The 13,234-nt window shown below is 35.5% G+C and overlaps 1 protein-coding gene across 1 annotated transcript; it reads left to right on the forward strand.

The window, feature by feature from the left end:
- The first annotated feature begins 621 nt into the window (after positions 1 to 621).
- On the forward strand, positions 622 to 13,234 carry thg1l (tRNA-histidine guanylyltransferase 1-like). The gene is made up of 7 exons (XM_047352965.1): positions 622 to 857; positions 1,178 to 1,378; positions 1,466 to 1,642; positions 1,736 to 1,905; positions 1,979 to 2,067; positions 3,636 to 3,743; positions 12,899 to 13,234. Exons 2-7 carry the CDS (start codon positions 1,185 to 1,187, stop codon positions 13,058 to 13,060), a joined length of 900 nt encoding a protein of 299 aa, XP_047208921.1. The 5' UTR covers positions 622 to 857; positions 1,178 to 1,184; the 3' UTR covers positions 13,061 to 13,234.

Genomic DNA, 13,234 nt, shown 5'->3' on the forward strand with positions numbered 1-13,234 from the left:
AGTGGCCTTCTGGACAGCAGTCAGGTCGGCAGTTTTACCCATGATTGGGGTTTTGAGTGATGAACCAGGCTGGGAGTTTTAAAGGCCTCAGGAATCTTTTGCAGGTGTTTAGAGTTAACTTGTTGATTCAGATGATTAGGTTCATAGCTCGTTTAGAGACCCTTTTAATGATATGCTAATTTTGTGAGATAGGAATTTTGGGTTTTCATGAGCTGTATGCCAAAATCATCCGTATTAAGACAATAAAAGACCTGAAATATTTCAGTTAGTGTGCAATGAATCTAAAATATATGAATGTTAAATTTTCATCATGACATTATGGAAAATAATGAACTTTATCACAATATGCTAATATTTTGAGAAGGACCTGTATATTTAAAATCAGTTGGTTTGCTTAATGTTTTGCTTTTGTTCAAGTTAGCAAGGTACCGTGGGTAGGCGTAGGTCCAGCATGCGCTGTGGTGGGTCAGTTGTGGGGGCAGCAAAGTTGAAGGGTTTGGCCATCGGCCCCCTACCAAACCAGCCACCTCCTCGGTGGACCTGAAGTGGGCATCAAACGGTGTGCATCGTTACTTTTCTAAATATGAGCACATGAGGGCGCATCGAACATTTTACAGCCTTTGTCAAATACCAATTGCCACTCGCATTAGGTTAATACGTTCAGTTTAGCAGTAGATGAACAGTATATGTGACGACAAAATATATGTTACTTTATATTCTCAAGAAGCATCAAAGAACGTGCTGGGTTTAATTTAAATAAAACATACCTTGTTCAACCCGGAACCTTTGTTAGGGAAGTTCAGGAGGTAGTTCTACAACTACGACAGGTTTGGTCGCCGGACTGTACACAAAGCAACGTGAGTGATTTCGGGAGAACTGTTTTGTTAGATGTGTTATTAAATAAGTATAATAATAATACATCCAGGGGTCAGGAAGCTGAAATAATCAGGTCAGCTGTGTCCTTAGCTTGAATAGCGGAATAAATGAGTCGCTAATTTGGTAACTCATCTGTTGTCATTCATAACCAATATTAGTCGATGTTTCTAGAATGTGTTAAGAGTAAATATAATATGAATCCAGCTATAAATAATCAATTAGTTGTCATATCAGAATAAATCCCGCTGGCCTTGTTGTAAAGGAAACCTGTCCTCCGTGGTGTGTGTTTCTCCTCTATCAGTCTCTTAATGCTGGTAGGGAAAGTCTGCAGACTTGGTGCAGCTGGAAGGTCCTCTTTCGCCGCAGCTTCTCTGCGTCCCTTTTTCAGCTCCAGCATCATGGCTAAAAGCAAGTTTGAGTACGTCCGCAGCTTTGAAACAGACGACACATGCCTCCGGAACTGCTACATTATCGTAAGACTGGATGGTCGCAACTTTCACAAGTGGGTTTTCTATTTATTTCACTCTAGTGTTGTCTGAAATGATTGAACTGTTTGTTGACTTTCCTGTCGCATTACAATCTGTTTCAGGTTTGCAGAGCAGCATCAGTTCGCAAAGCCCAATGATGACAGGGCGCTGGGACTGATGAGCAGGAGTGCCCGCTCTGTCATGGAGGAGCTGGACGATATCATCATCTCCTATGGTCAAAGTGATGAGTTCAGCTTCGTTTTTAAGAAAACCTCTACCTGGTTCAAGAGAAGAGCCAGGTACTGGCCTCTTTTATTGGCATTCTTACACAAATCTCCAGTTCGGAGTGGTTCTGTGTCACTTCCTTTTCTGCTCCTATGCTTGTTTTGCAGTAAGCTCATGACTCACGTGGCCTCCCAGTTTTCCTCCTCATATGTGTTTTACTGGAAGGAGTTCTTCGGAGAACAGCCCCTCCTGTACCCCCCTGGCTTCGACGGGCGAGTGGTTTTATATCCCACCAACCGTAACCTCAGAGACTACCTCAGCTGGAGGCAAGCAGACTGTAAGTGTATCAATGTGTGTTTCAGTGAATGTATCTACAGGATATGTATTTATTTATGTTTCTTATATTTTAGGTCACATAAATAACTTGTATAACACTGTATTTTGGACATTGGTTCAAAAAGGAGGACTCACTACAACACAGGCTGAGGATCGCCTAAAGGTAAGAGCAAAACAAAACAGATGGGTTACTTTGTCTGTACACCAGGAAATGCATTGGGTTTCAGAAATAAATTATAATAAGAATTAATACATTAAGTTTACATAGTGTCTTTACAAACCAGCTATAGGTCTTATTCATACAATTGTCATGATGCGTCTAGTAGGTGTCATGTACGTAAAAGCAAATAAAAAATTATTGTGTTTTTTATTTCTATATTTTTGCATAAATATGGTTTCTCAATTTTTTTCTTTTCCTTTTTTTCTATATTTTCTCTTTTTTCTATTTGTTTTCTTTTTTTACGTACCCTGCAAAATTATCCATTTCCCCTAAACGTTTTCACATTTCATCATTACATTGAAAGACGTTTAAAGGACCACTTTTCGCTGGCCTTCGCTGTCTTTTAAGGTATGTCTCTAAAGGCTTTGATCATCTAGAGACTCAAGCTTTTTTTGGTAAAATAGCGGCCGCTCAGTCTGAATGGTTTGCTGATGCCAATTTTCAAGTCTTTCCACTGTTTCTAAATTGGATTTAGATCTGGGTTTTGACTAGGCCATTCTTTTAGTTGTGTATGTCTTCACCTAAATCATTCTATTGTAGCTTTGGTTGTATATTTAGGGGGATTATCTTTCTGGAAAATGAGTTTCCACTGCAGTGTATTTTATTAGGGGTACTGGAGTAATGGGGGCTGAATAGAAATACATGTCATACTTTTTAAATATTTGATCAAAATGTTGTTGAAAACCGTAATTTCCTTCCTCTTCACAGTCATGTACTACTTTAAAGTTACGTAATACAACAAAATGTGGAAAAGCTGTGAATACTTGTGCAAATAACTGGACATTTACAAATCTAATACTTTTCAAATGTAGGATTTTAGACAGTTCTTGTTTGTTTTGTACTTCTACGCAGCTGCATTGGGAAACGCTTGTTTATTGGTTTGTTTTTGTAATTGTTTTTAATCGATGAAAATTTGCCCCGTAATTTGTAAAATGCATCCTTCGAGGCAGAAACATTTCCAACCACTTCTTTGTTTCGCTCTCAAAGAAAATGTGGTTATTTTAAGCCACATCTTTAGTGCCTGACTCTCTGACATTTTACTGTAAACATTTGGACATTTGGGTAAGTAGTGGAAAACACAATATATTTAAGATGTCAGCAGACTGTCTATGCCTCATTGATTGACACAAATAGACTTTAATGGCAGCAGCAGCCTGGGACTGATGCAGCTGTTCTCTATTAGTTACTTTATTTTCTACTGAAGAATCGAGCAGTGAACAGTGTCTAGAAACGTTTATTGTCTCATTAATTTCTTGTCATCCCTAGTTTCTTTATATTAAAAGCTTTAAAGTTACCAAGAATATATTTTAATGGTTCAGTATTATCAATAAGTGCAACATCGGTGATTGATTTCTTGGAATGACTGAAACACCCTGACACAATGCAGCCAGTAGGGGGTGCTATCCAGTTATATGAACAGCCCCTTCAAGCTTCCTGTATAATTAATTTTTATTTATATTTAGCTCAACAAAAACTAATATGTCTGTCTTTTTGTTTTGTTTTTCAATTAGGGAACGTTAGCTTCAGATAAAAACGAGATCTTGTTCTCAGAATTTGACATCAACTACAACAACGAATCCGCCCTTCACCGGAAAGGCACCGCTCTCATTTGGGAAAAGGTAAGATTCTGAGGAAAGATGGAAGTCTGCAAAGTTTCTACAAACAAACAGGCTTGAGGACAGTCCTGCTCTGGCCTAGACTTTAAGGGCGAGATTTACAGAATGGAACACATTTCGATTTCCACATTTCCATTCACAAACACATCGGCGTTTGTGAATTATAATGAGCAAACCCACAGAACTAAGTCAGGTGATAAAATGTTGCTGATCTACAAACATGTCCAACCAGCTTATTTTGATAGTGACCAAAAGCTGCTTTATGACCCAGATTTTAAATTTGGCTCCACTTTTGTAGTTAAATTATGTCAGTAAGCTTCATTGTGCCTATCTCTATTTTTTGCTACCGAATGCTAAACTCACGATACTGTTTTTTGACTGTCTTTGATTCAAAAGTGACATAAAGCATTTTTAATTAGTACGTCTGTAGCTAAAGTTATGATTTAATTATGATGGACATGTGTGTTTTTCTGTTTATCCTCATTGGAACCATATAAGTAGTGTTTTTTTATGTATTGATTAACTGAATCTTTTAAAATGTATTTATTTTGGACAATCTATGTTTATTGTACCTTTTTGCCATGGTAAAGCCAGTGTTGCTGATATAACATGAAACATTACTACTGCTACCACTACCTTAAAGATACTACCGTATTTTCCGCACTATAAGGCGCACTTAAAAACCATTAATTTTCTCAAAAAATGACAGTGCGCCTTGTAATCCGGAGCGCCTTATATATGGATCAATTGGTTAATTGGTTGATCCATACTGGTTGTACACGGCGCTCTGTCAAAATGTTTCAGTACGACTGGTAAACTACAAAGCCGCACCGCTTGCAGCATTACGGCTACCGTAGTCAGGGGCGTCGCCGAAGTAATAGCGGTAAACACCTGTACTGTGCTTACTCCTAGTCCAACACCACTTGTGTGTGTATAACGTTTGAATGTACTGTTGCAGGAATTGCCTGAACTATATGTGATTAGAAGCTCAGTGGGTCAGGGTCAGATTTTCGAAAACGGAAAAGGATTGGTTGGAGGCAGGATCTTGGCGCGAAACTTCGATCTGAAAACGTTGGTCTACTAAGAACCCCACAGTGGTAGAAATTATTTACTTTTGGAAGTGGCAGTAAAAGGCATAAACTGGTATGTGAATGGTTCAGAATGGATACACAGGAGGATAATATGGACTTTGATGAATGGACGCCAGTAAGTAGAGGGAGAGGACGCGGAAGAGGTAAAGCAGAAGAAGGAAAAATGTTAGACAGCCAAAGGAATAAAAGAGAGTTGGAAGAAAACAGTTCTGAAGAAGAGAGAGTAGTTAGGAGGAAAATCGGAAGGGAAGAATGTAAAATAATATTAAAGATAAAAAATGAAGAAGAAAAAGAGAACCTGAGTCCTATTTCACTATCTAGAGAAATTAAAAAAAAGATAGGAGATGTTGAAATGGTGAAGGTCTTGAGAGATGGAAATATACTGGTGGTGTGTAAAACTGAAGAACAAAGAAGAAAGGCTTTACAAGTGGAAAACATTTGCAAGAAAACAGTGACAGAGAGGAAGATTATAGGAGAAGATAAAATCATTCGGGGGGTAATTTATGGCATTCCTATGGAGGAAGATATAGACAAGTTAAAAAAAAGCATTGTTGGTGCAAAGGTAAAAAATCTCAAAAGACTGACAAAAAATGTAAATGGTGAAAGAGTAGGAAGCCTGTCAATTTTAATAGATTTTGAAGAAAAGGTGTTGCCACAAAATGTTAAAATAGGATATCTGAGTTTTTCTGTGAGGCCTTTCATTCCTCCACCACTAAGATGTTTTAAATGTCAGAGATATGGTCACATAGCAGCTGTCTGTAAAGGAAAACAAAGATGTCCAAAATGTGGAGAAGATCACAGAATTGAAGATTGTGGGGAAGAAGTGCAGGAAAAATGTTGCAATTGTGGAGGGCAACATAGAGTTACATTCGGGGGATGTGAGGTAAGGAAGAAAGCAAAAGAAATCCAACAAATTAAAATGACTAAAAACATAAGCTATGCCGAAGCAGTCAAAAATGTACAGAAAGAAAGATCAAGGGATGAAGGTCAAATTAGGATTCAAGATTATCAACAAAGAAAAGTAGAATCAGAGGAAAATGTTACAATGTCTGTGGAAAAACTGATATTATTCATAGCTTATGTCATTAACTGCACTGAACAGGCTAAACACAAAACAGAAAAGATTAAAATAATAGTCAGAGGAGCAGAAAAGTTCTTAGGGTTTAAAGAAGGATCTTGGGAAAACATTAATAAAAAGTTGGAAACAGATGGAAGGCAAGGAGGAACCCCAGCTGATAGAAATATATGATAATATTACAGTGGAATGCAAGAAGTTTAATCGCTAATGGACAGGAATTTAAAGGGTATATAGATGGAATTGAAGAAAAACCAGAAATTATATGTATACAGGAGACATGGTTAAAGCCAAACCTAGATTTTGTGTTTAAAGGGTACAATAGTATCAGAAGGGATAGAATAGAAGGAAGTGGAGGAGGATGTGGAATATTTATAAAAGAAGGGATACAATATCAGATATTAGGAAAAGGCAAAGAGTTAGAATATATAGTAGTTGAAATTTACAATAAAAAGGAAAAGTGTAAAATAATAAATTTTTATAATCCATGTAAAATATTATCATTTGAGTTGATGGATGAATTAATGGGATACTTAGAAGGAAAAGTAATCTGGTGTGGAGATTTTAATGCTAACAGCACATTATGGGGAAAATGTAATAATAAAAATGGACAAGTTATTGAAGAAATAATGGAAATAAAAAATTTGGTATGTATAAATGATGGAAAAGGAACAAGAATTAATGTAAAAACAGGTACAGAATCTGTGATTGATTTAACAATAGTATCAAATTGTTTAGCCAATAACTGTGAGTGGGACATTGATAAAGATACAACAGTAGGCAGTGATCATTACCCCATTAAAATCATAACAGGAATATTAATAAATAACAGGAATACAGGATTATATAAAAGATGGAACTTTAATAAGGCTGATTGGGAAAAATTTAAATATTTAAGTCAAAAGAAATTGGAAGAAATAGATGAGTCAATTGATATAAATAGTTTAAATATAAATATCTGTAAAAAAATATTACAGGCTGCAGAAGAATCAATAAAAAAAGGAGGAAGAAAGAACGATAAAAAAATTGTGCCATGGTGGACAAAAGAATGTAGTGAAGTAATAAAATTAAGAAATAAAGCATTTAAAATGTTAAAAAGTAACCCAATTTATCAGAATTTAATTGAGTACAAAAGAAAGCAGGCAAAGGTAAGAAAGATCATTAAACATACAAAAAGAGAATATTGGAGAAACTTTTGTAATACCGTAGGGAGAGAAACAAAAATTGATCAAATTTGGAAAACGATTAAAAGAATGAAGGGTATTAGAAAAGAATATGGATATCCTATATTAAAAATAGATAATATAACTATAACGGAAGATAAAGAAAAAGCAGAAATATTAGCTAAAACATTTAGTAAAATTCATAGTTCAAATAATATTAGTGAAGAGGGAAAGAAAGGTAGGGAAATCACAAAGATGAAATATAAAGAATTAATGCAAAATAATGTAGATACAAATAAATTAATAAATGAACCATTTACACAAGGAGAATTGAACTTTGTAACCAGGAAAACAAAAAATACATCACCTGGAAAAGATCAAATTTACTATACGATGATAGAACATCTTAATGACAAAGCAAAAGACAAAATATTAGAATTATACAATAAAGTCTGGGAGGAGGGAGAGCTGCCACAGAGCTGGAAGGAAGCAATAATTATTCCAATAGCTAAACCAGGAAAAGATAACACAAAACCAGAAAATTATAGACCAATCGCATTAACATCAAATATTTGTAAAATAATGGAAAAAATGATTAATAATAGATTAACATATTATTTAAATATTAATGGATATATATCTAGAAATCAAAATGGGTTTAGAAAAGGGAGAAGCACAAATGACTCTGCATTATGTTTAGAATATGAAATTAGGAGAGCACAAATAAACAAAGAAAATGTAGTAGCTGTATTTTTTGATATAGAAAAAGCATATGACATGATGTGGGTTGAAGGATTATTAATTAAATTAAATAAAATGGGTATTACTGGAAAAATGTTTAACTGGATTAAAGATTTTTTAACAAAAAGAACAATACAAGTAAGAATTGGTCAAGAATTGTCAGATAAATATATAATAGATAATGGTACTCCTCAAGGAAGTATTATAAGTCCGTTATTGTTTTCTATAATGATAAATGATGTATTTAAAAATATTGGTAAGGACGTCGGTTGCTCACTATTTGCAGATGATGGAGCTATATGGAAAAGGGGTCGTAATATCAAATTTATTGAAAAGAAAATACAGGATGAGATTATTAGAATAGAACAATGGGCAAATCAATGGGGATTTAAATTCTCAGTGGAAAAAACAAAACTAATGGTGTTTACACAGAAAAGGAAAAGAGAAAATATCAAACTAAAATTATACAATCAAGTTTTAGAACAAGTAAAAAATATAAAATTTTTAGGTATATGGTTTGATGAAAAAATTATATGGAAAGTACATATAGAAAAAATCATAGATAAATGCAAAAGAATATTAAACATTATGAGATGTATGGCTGGTATTGATTGGGGAGCAGATCGAACATCATTAAAAAGAATTTATACAGGATTAATTAGATCAAATATTGATTATGGAAGTATAATTTATGGATCAGCAGCAAACACTCATCTTATAAAATTAGACAATATACAACATCAAGCTTTAAGAATTTGTACAGGAGCAATCAGAACCAGTCCAATAGCAGCACTTCAGGTAGAGATGGGAGAGATGCCATTAGATTTAAGAAGGAAACAGTTAGCAATAAATTACTGGATAAACTTACAAAGCAATAATCCGGATCATCCCACACGTGATATTTTAAAACCATGCTGGGAAAAAGAAAAAAAACAAGTTAAGAGTTTTGGTTGGATTATCAATAATATAGCAGAAAAATTTCAAATATATGAAAAAGAAATAAGTTTAATGTTGCCTTTGCCAGTAGTACCACCGTGGCTGTTACCAGAAGCAGTGGTGGATATGGCGTTGATGGAAAAGAAAAAGGATCCAAAATGTAGATTAGATTCAAGTATAATACAAGAATATATAAACAATTACTATCATTATGTCCAGATTTACACAGACGCATCAAAAACAGATGAAAAAATAGGAGTAGCATTTGTAATACCAGAATTTAAAATAAAAGTAGGAAAAAGAATTACAGATGGATTATCAGTATATTCAGGAGAATTATTAGCAATATTGTTAGCAGTGCAGTGGGTGGAGGATATAAAACCATTAAAAACAATCATTTGTTCAGACTCAAGTTCAGCATTATTAAGTTTAAAACATAATCATTCAGAGGGTAGACCAGACATTTTGTTGGAAATAAAACTTACTTTATTTAGAATACAAAGAATGGGATTAATATTAGTGTTTTTATGGGTACCGGCACATGTAGGAGTTGGAGGGAATGAGAAGGCGGACAGGATAGCAAAGAAGGCAACACAAAACAACATTAGCTTTATAATAAATATTAGTAGGTCAGAGGCAAGAAATATAATTAAACAGAGAATCAGGAAAGAGTGGCAAAAAAGGTGGGATGAAGAAAAGAAAGGAAGATGGTTTTACAGAATCAACAAGATAGTAGGAGAAGTAAGAACAGGAAGAAGGAGTAGAAAAGAGGAAAGATTAATTACAAGATTAAGACTAGGACATACAGGACTTAATTCTACATTGTTCAAGATAAAGAAACATAATACAGGAAAATGTGATCATTGTGGAGAGGAGGAAACAATAGAACATGTAATATTGAAGTGTCAGAAATATGAACAAGAAAGAACAATTTTAAGGAGAGAATTTGTAGGTATTAAAGAAAATTTTATATTGAGAGATACTTTGCAAAGAAGTTTAGGTAGCAAACATATTCAAATTATAATTAGATTTTTCAAAAGCACTAAATTAATAAATAAAATTTGATTGTTGTAATAGTAAATAAGATTTAAAACCATGAAGAACCACACTCCATACCAGTTGGTGGCGGTAATGCACATCTTCAAGTTATTTGCCAACTGCCAAAAAACAACACAGAAGAAGAAGAAGAAGCTCAGTGTGTGGGGTGTATGTTTCGTGTGTGTGTATGGAAGATGTTGACATTACTCCTCCGGACAGAGGTGGCGCTGTGTGCTGCCGTAGCTGAGAATCAAGAGTGAAGGAGTGACGTCGATATTATTGTGTGTGTGGGGTGGGTAGAGACGGCGACCGGAGCAGCGGTGTATGAGTCTGTAAGCCCTGTGTTTTTACGTGCAGCAAAGTCATTAAAAAGAACCTCGAATCTCGTCAACAACTCAGTGTTTTGATGCTGTTTCTTCATGCTCAACTCAGCAACGTATGAGTGAGGGAGTTAACCCCGAGGAAACTAGTAACTTCGGCCCTGGAGAAAGCGTCTCCCCTGTGTCATCAGACTACGGTCAGGGGACAGAAACAGGAAAGGTTAACAGTACTAACGTTTGATTTAGTGCATCAAACTGTTTCTTTTACGTGTTTACTGAATCAGGGAAAAGTTCCCTTTCACGTTTTAACTAACGTTTGATTTCAACTTCAACTTCATAGACTCCAATGCATTCCTAATGTGCGGTTGGCTCTATTCAATAGATTTCTATGTAGAGGAGACCTTAACATGAGAGTGAATGGAGTTATCAGAACGCTGGTTTGTAGTGTATTAATAAAGTTTGACTGACATATCTGACTGTTTTGTTGACATTCTCTTTAGCACAGCTCCATCTAGTGGATGCATAACGCAACTCCAGTCAAACGTTTGACTGCAGTAGCTTCTATTCTATGCGCCTTATAATCCGGTGCGCCCTATATATGAAAAAAGTTCTAAAATAGACCATTCATTGAAGGTGCGCCTTATAGTGCGGAAAATACGGTATTCAGTGAGCCCTTAAATTAGGTTAATCTTAGGTTTACCTTTAAGTAGTATAGGTGCAATTAGCATGTATACAATCTTGTGCATTATTTTTCTATGTTTCCAAGGAGTTGAATTTGCGATATTTTAATGTTATGTGGAGATATATTAAGTAAGGGCTGTTTTTTCTTTCATGTTCAGCCTCAGGGTCATTTCCTGTGTGATGTTTATTTTGTTTTTGTGGTTGCCAGCGGACTAATGTCTAATCTAGTAATTATTCAGGTATTTTATTTTCTTTTAGGCAAGCCGCATTTGCTTCTGCCCCCCAAGTAGCCCACCTTTCTCATTTTTATAACCAAACGTTGCAAAATATGCTGTTATATTCAGGTTCTTGGACTGGATGGAAACAGACTAAAAAATAATCCTAAATCCAAAAAAGAAAACAAAAAACTCTAAAAGGCCTTCTGGACCTGTAAAAGATCAGAAAAGGCCTGTTTCCATGCATGCTTAGTTTAAAGATATTAGAGATGGCTTAACCCTTTTTTTGCAGGATTGTATATTTGTACATAGTCTGGTCCAATTAAGTATACTCACTTCTTATTGATCAATCTCTCCAAATACAACCTTTTAAGGTATAAGAAAATAATTGAGTTAATACTGAATTATTGTTTGGGACATTTATTGTTTATCTTGCGCAGCAATGATTTTAAAAAGTCTTGTTTCTGTTGATATGTTTTGAAATGTTTGGGGTCTTATCATCGGATAAGACAAGATTATTTCACGTATGAGCTGCAGTTCTTCAAATGTAGTCATGACAAGAACATGTTGATCTAAACGGACTTTCCACCTTTACACCAGTGTTTGTATAATGGTTCAAGTTCAGTTTATTTGTGAAGCACGTTTAAAATAGCATCAGGTTTAGCAAGTTCTGTAAAAACATGAAATAAACAAACCAGAAAACATAAACATTAGAACATTGTTAATTCTTATTATATTATTAAGAAAGCAAAATTAAATGGGTTACACCGTGTTGAAAGCTTCTAAAACAGTTGAAATTTTACAGTTTAATAGTTACTGCATTACTTAAGATAATTTCTCATTGTGATTCTGAATTGTCAGTTTTTCCCGTCGTTGATCGTGACCTCTAATGAGCCGGTCAAATACTGAAAAAGTGGATTGTTCTCCTCTTCTCATTAAATTCATCCCAACTTCAAACATCTACGTCTTCCAGGCTGTAATTCATTAATAATAACAAACGGCAGAGGCTCTGATGCATTTTATGTTTTGAGTTGAGTCAAATGGATTCAAAAGTTAGGGACAGTTTCTTTTTTAAAGATATTTTTTCGGCACTAGTAGCCTTTATTTTTTATTTTTTGACAGTAGGCAGACAGGAAAGAGGGGTAGAGAGGGGGAGACGTTCGGCAAATGTCGCCGGGTACGGGACTTGAACCCAGGACGGCCGCTTCGTGGACTGTAGTCTCCGTATATGGTCGCGCGCTTAACCCCTACACCATCAGCGCTGCGCCAGGGTCAGATTCTTTGATGGAATAATCATATTGATAGAAATAATCTTCATCATTTCTTAATTTTCTGTTGGATTCAAAGCTACAAAGCTTCTACCTCCAACTAAGAACCTTTTATGTCAATGTCTGTTACATTTAAGCCTTCCTATGCAGTCTGGGATAGCATAATGTTTGGTTTAAGCATTTACCCGATCTGCATAAGTATGGAAATATCTTTGTTTTTTCAGACTTCATTCTCTATCCCACAGTCTAAAAGATCCGTCCGTGTATGTCTGTTTTCCAGGATCCTTTCTTCCCTTTTTTGTGACTTTTATAGGTTCCTAAAGCTCGAAGCTTTGCACGTTTACTTTAAAGAAGCGGACTAAATAAGGACCGAGAACTCTGGAATGTTGAGTCTGGAAAAGGCTGAAGTTTTAACATGAAAACTGGGTGGGAACCTTGATTTAATAGCTAAATTTGGTCATGATGAAAACACATGAGCTCCTACCTGTCTTTAAAAAGAAAATGGGAATCATCCCAAATTGGAATCAGCAGGTCAGACCTTTAGGAAAACCGGTAATCAGTATCTGCCAGTGAAAGCCTGATCGGTGCATCTCTAATATCGGTCTCACTTCTCATTTTTCTTTTATGTAGCGGGACGAGACTGTTAGCAAGCGCATGAAGCTACCAAATGAAGAGGAGAGGGATGTTCCCGTCACACGGAGCAGGAGAAAGGTGGAGGCCTACCACTGTGACATTATTGGGGACCAGTTCTGGGAGGAACACCCAGATATCCTGAAGGACGACAACTGCTAACAGCTCGTCTTCTTGAAGAGCGATTCTGAGCTCCTCTGAGCTGCGTATTTAAAGCTGGCTCTCATAGACCATAACTGAAGAGGCACAGCTACAGCTGGGACATTATTTTGAAACCAGTACTGTTATTCTCCAACAGCGTATTTGTAATCCTATTAAATCCTTTTCATAATAATA

Source organism: Girardinichthys multiradiatus, chromosome 23, assembly GCF_021462225.1.
Source record: "Girardinichthys multiradiatus isolate DD_20200921_A chromosome 23, DD_fGirMul_XY1, whole genome shotgun sequence".
NCBI lineage: Eukaryota > Metazoa > Chordata > Actinopteri > Cyprinodontiformes > Goodeidae > Girardinichthys > Girardinichthys multiradiatus.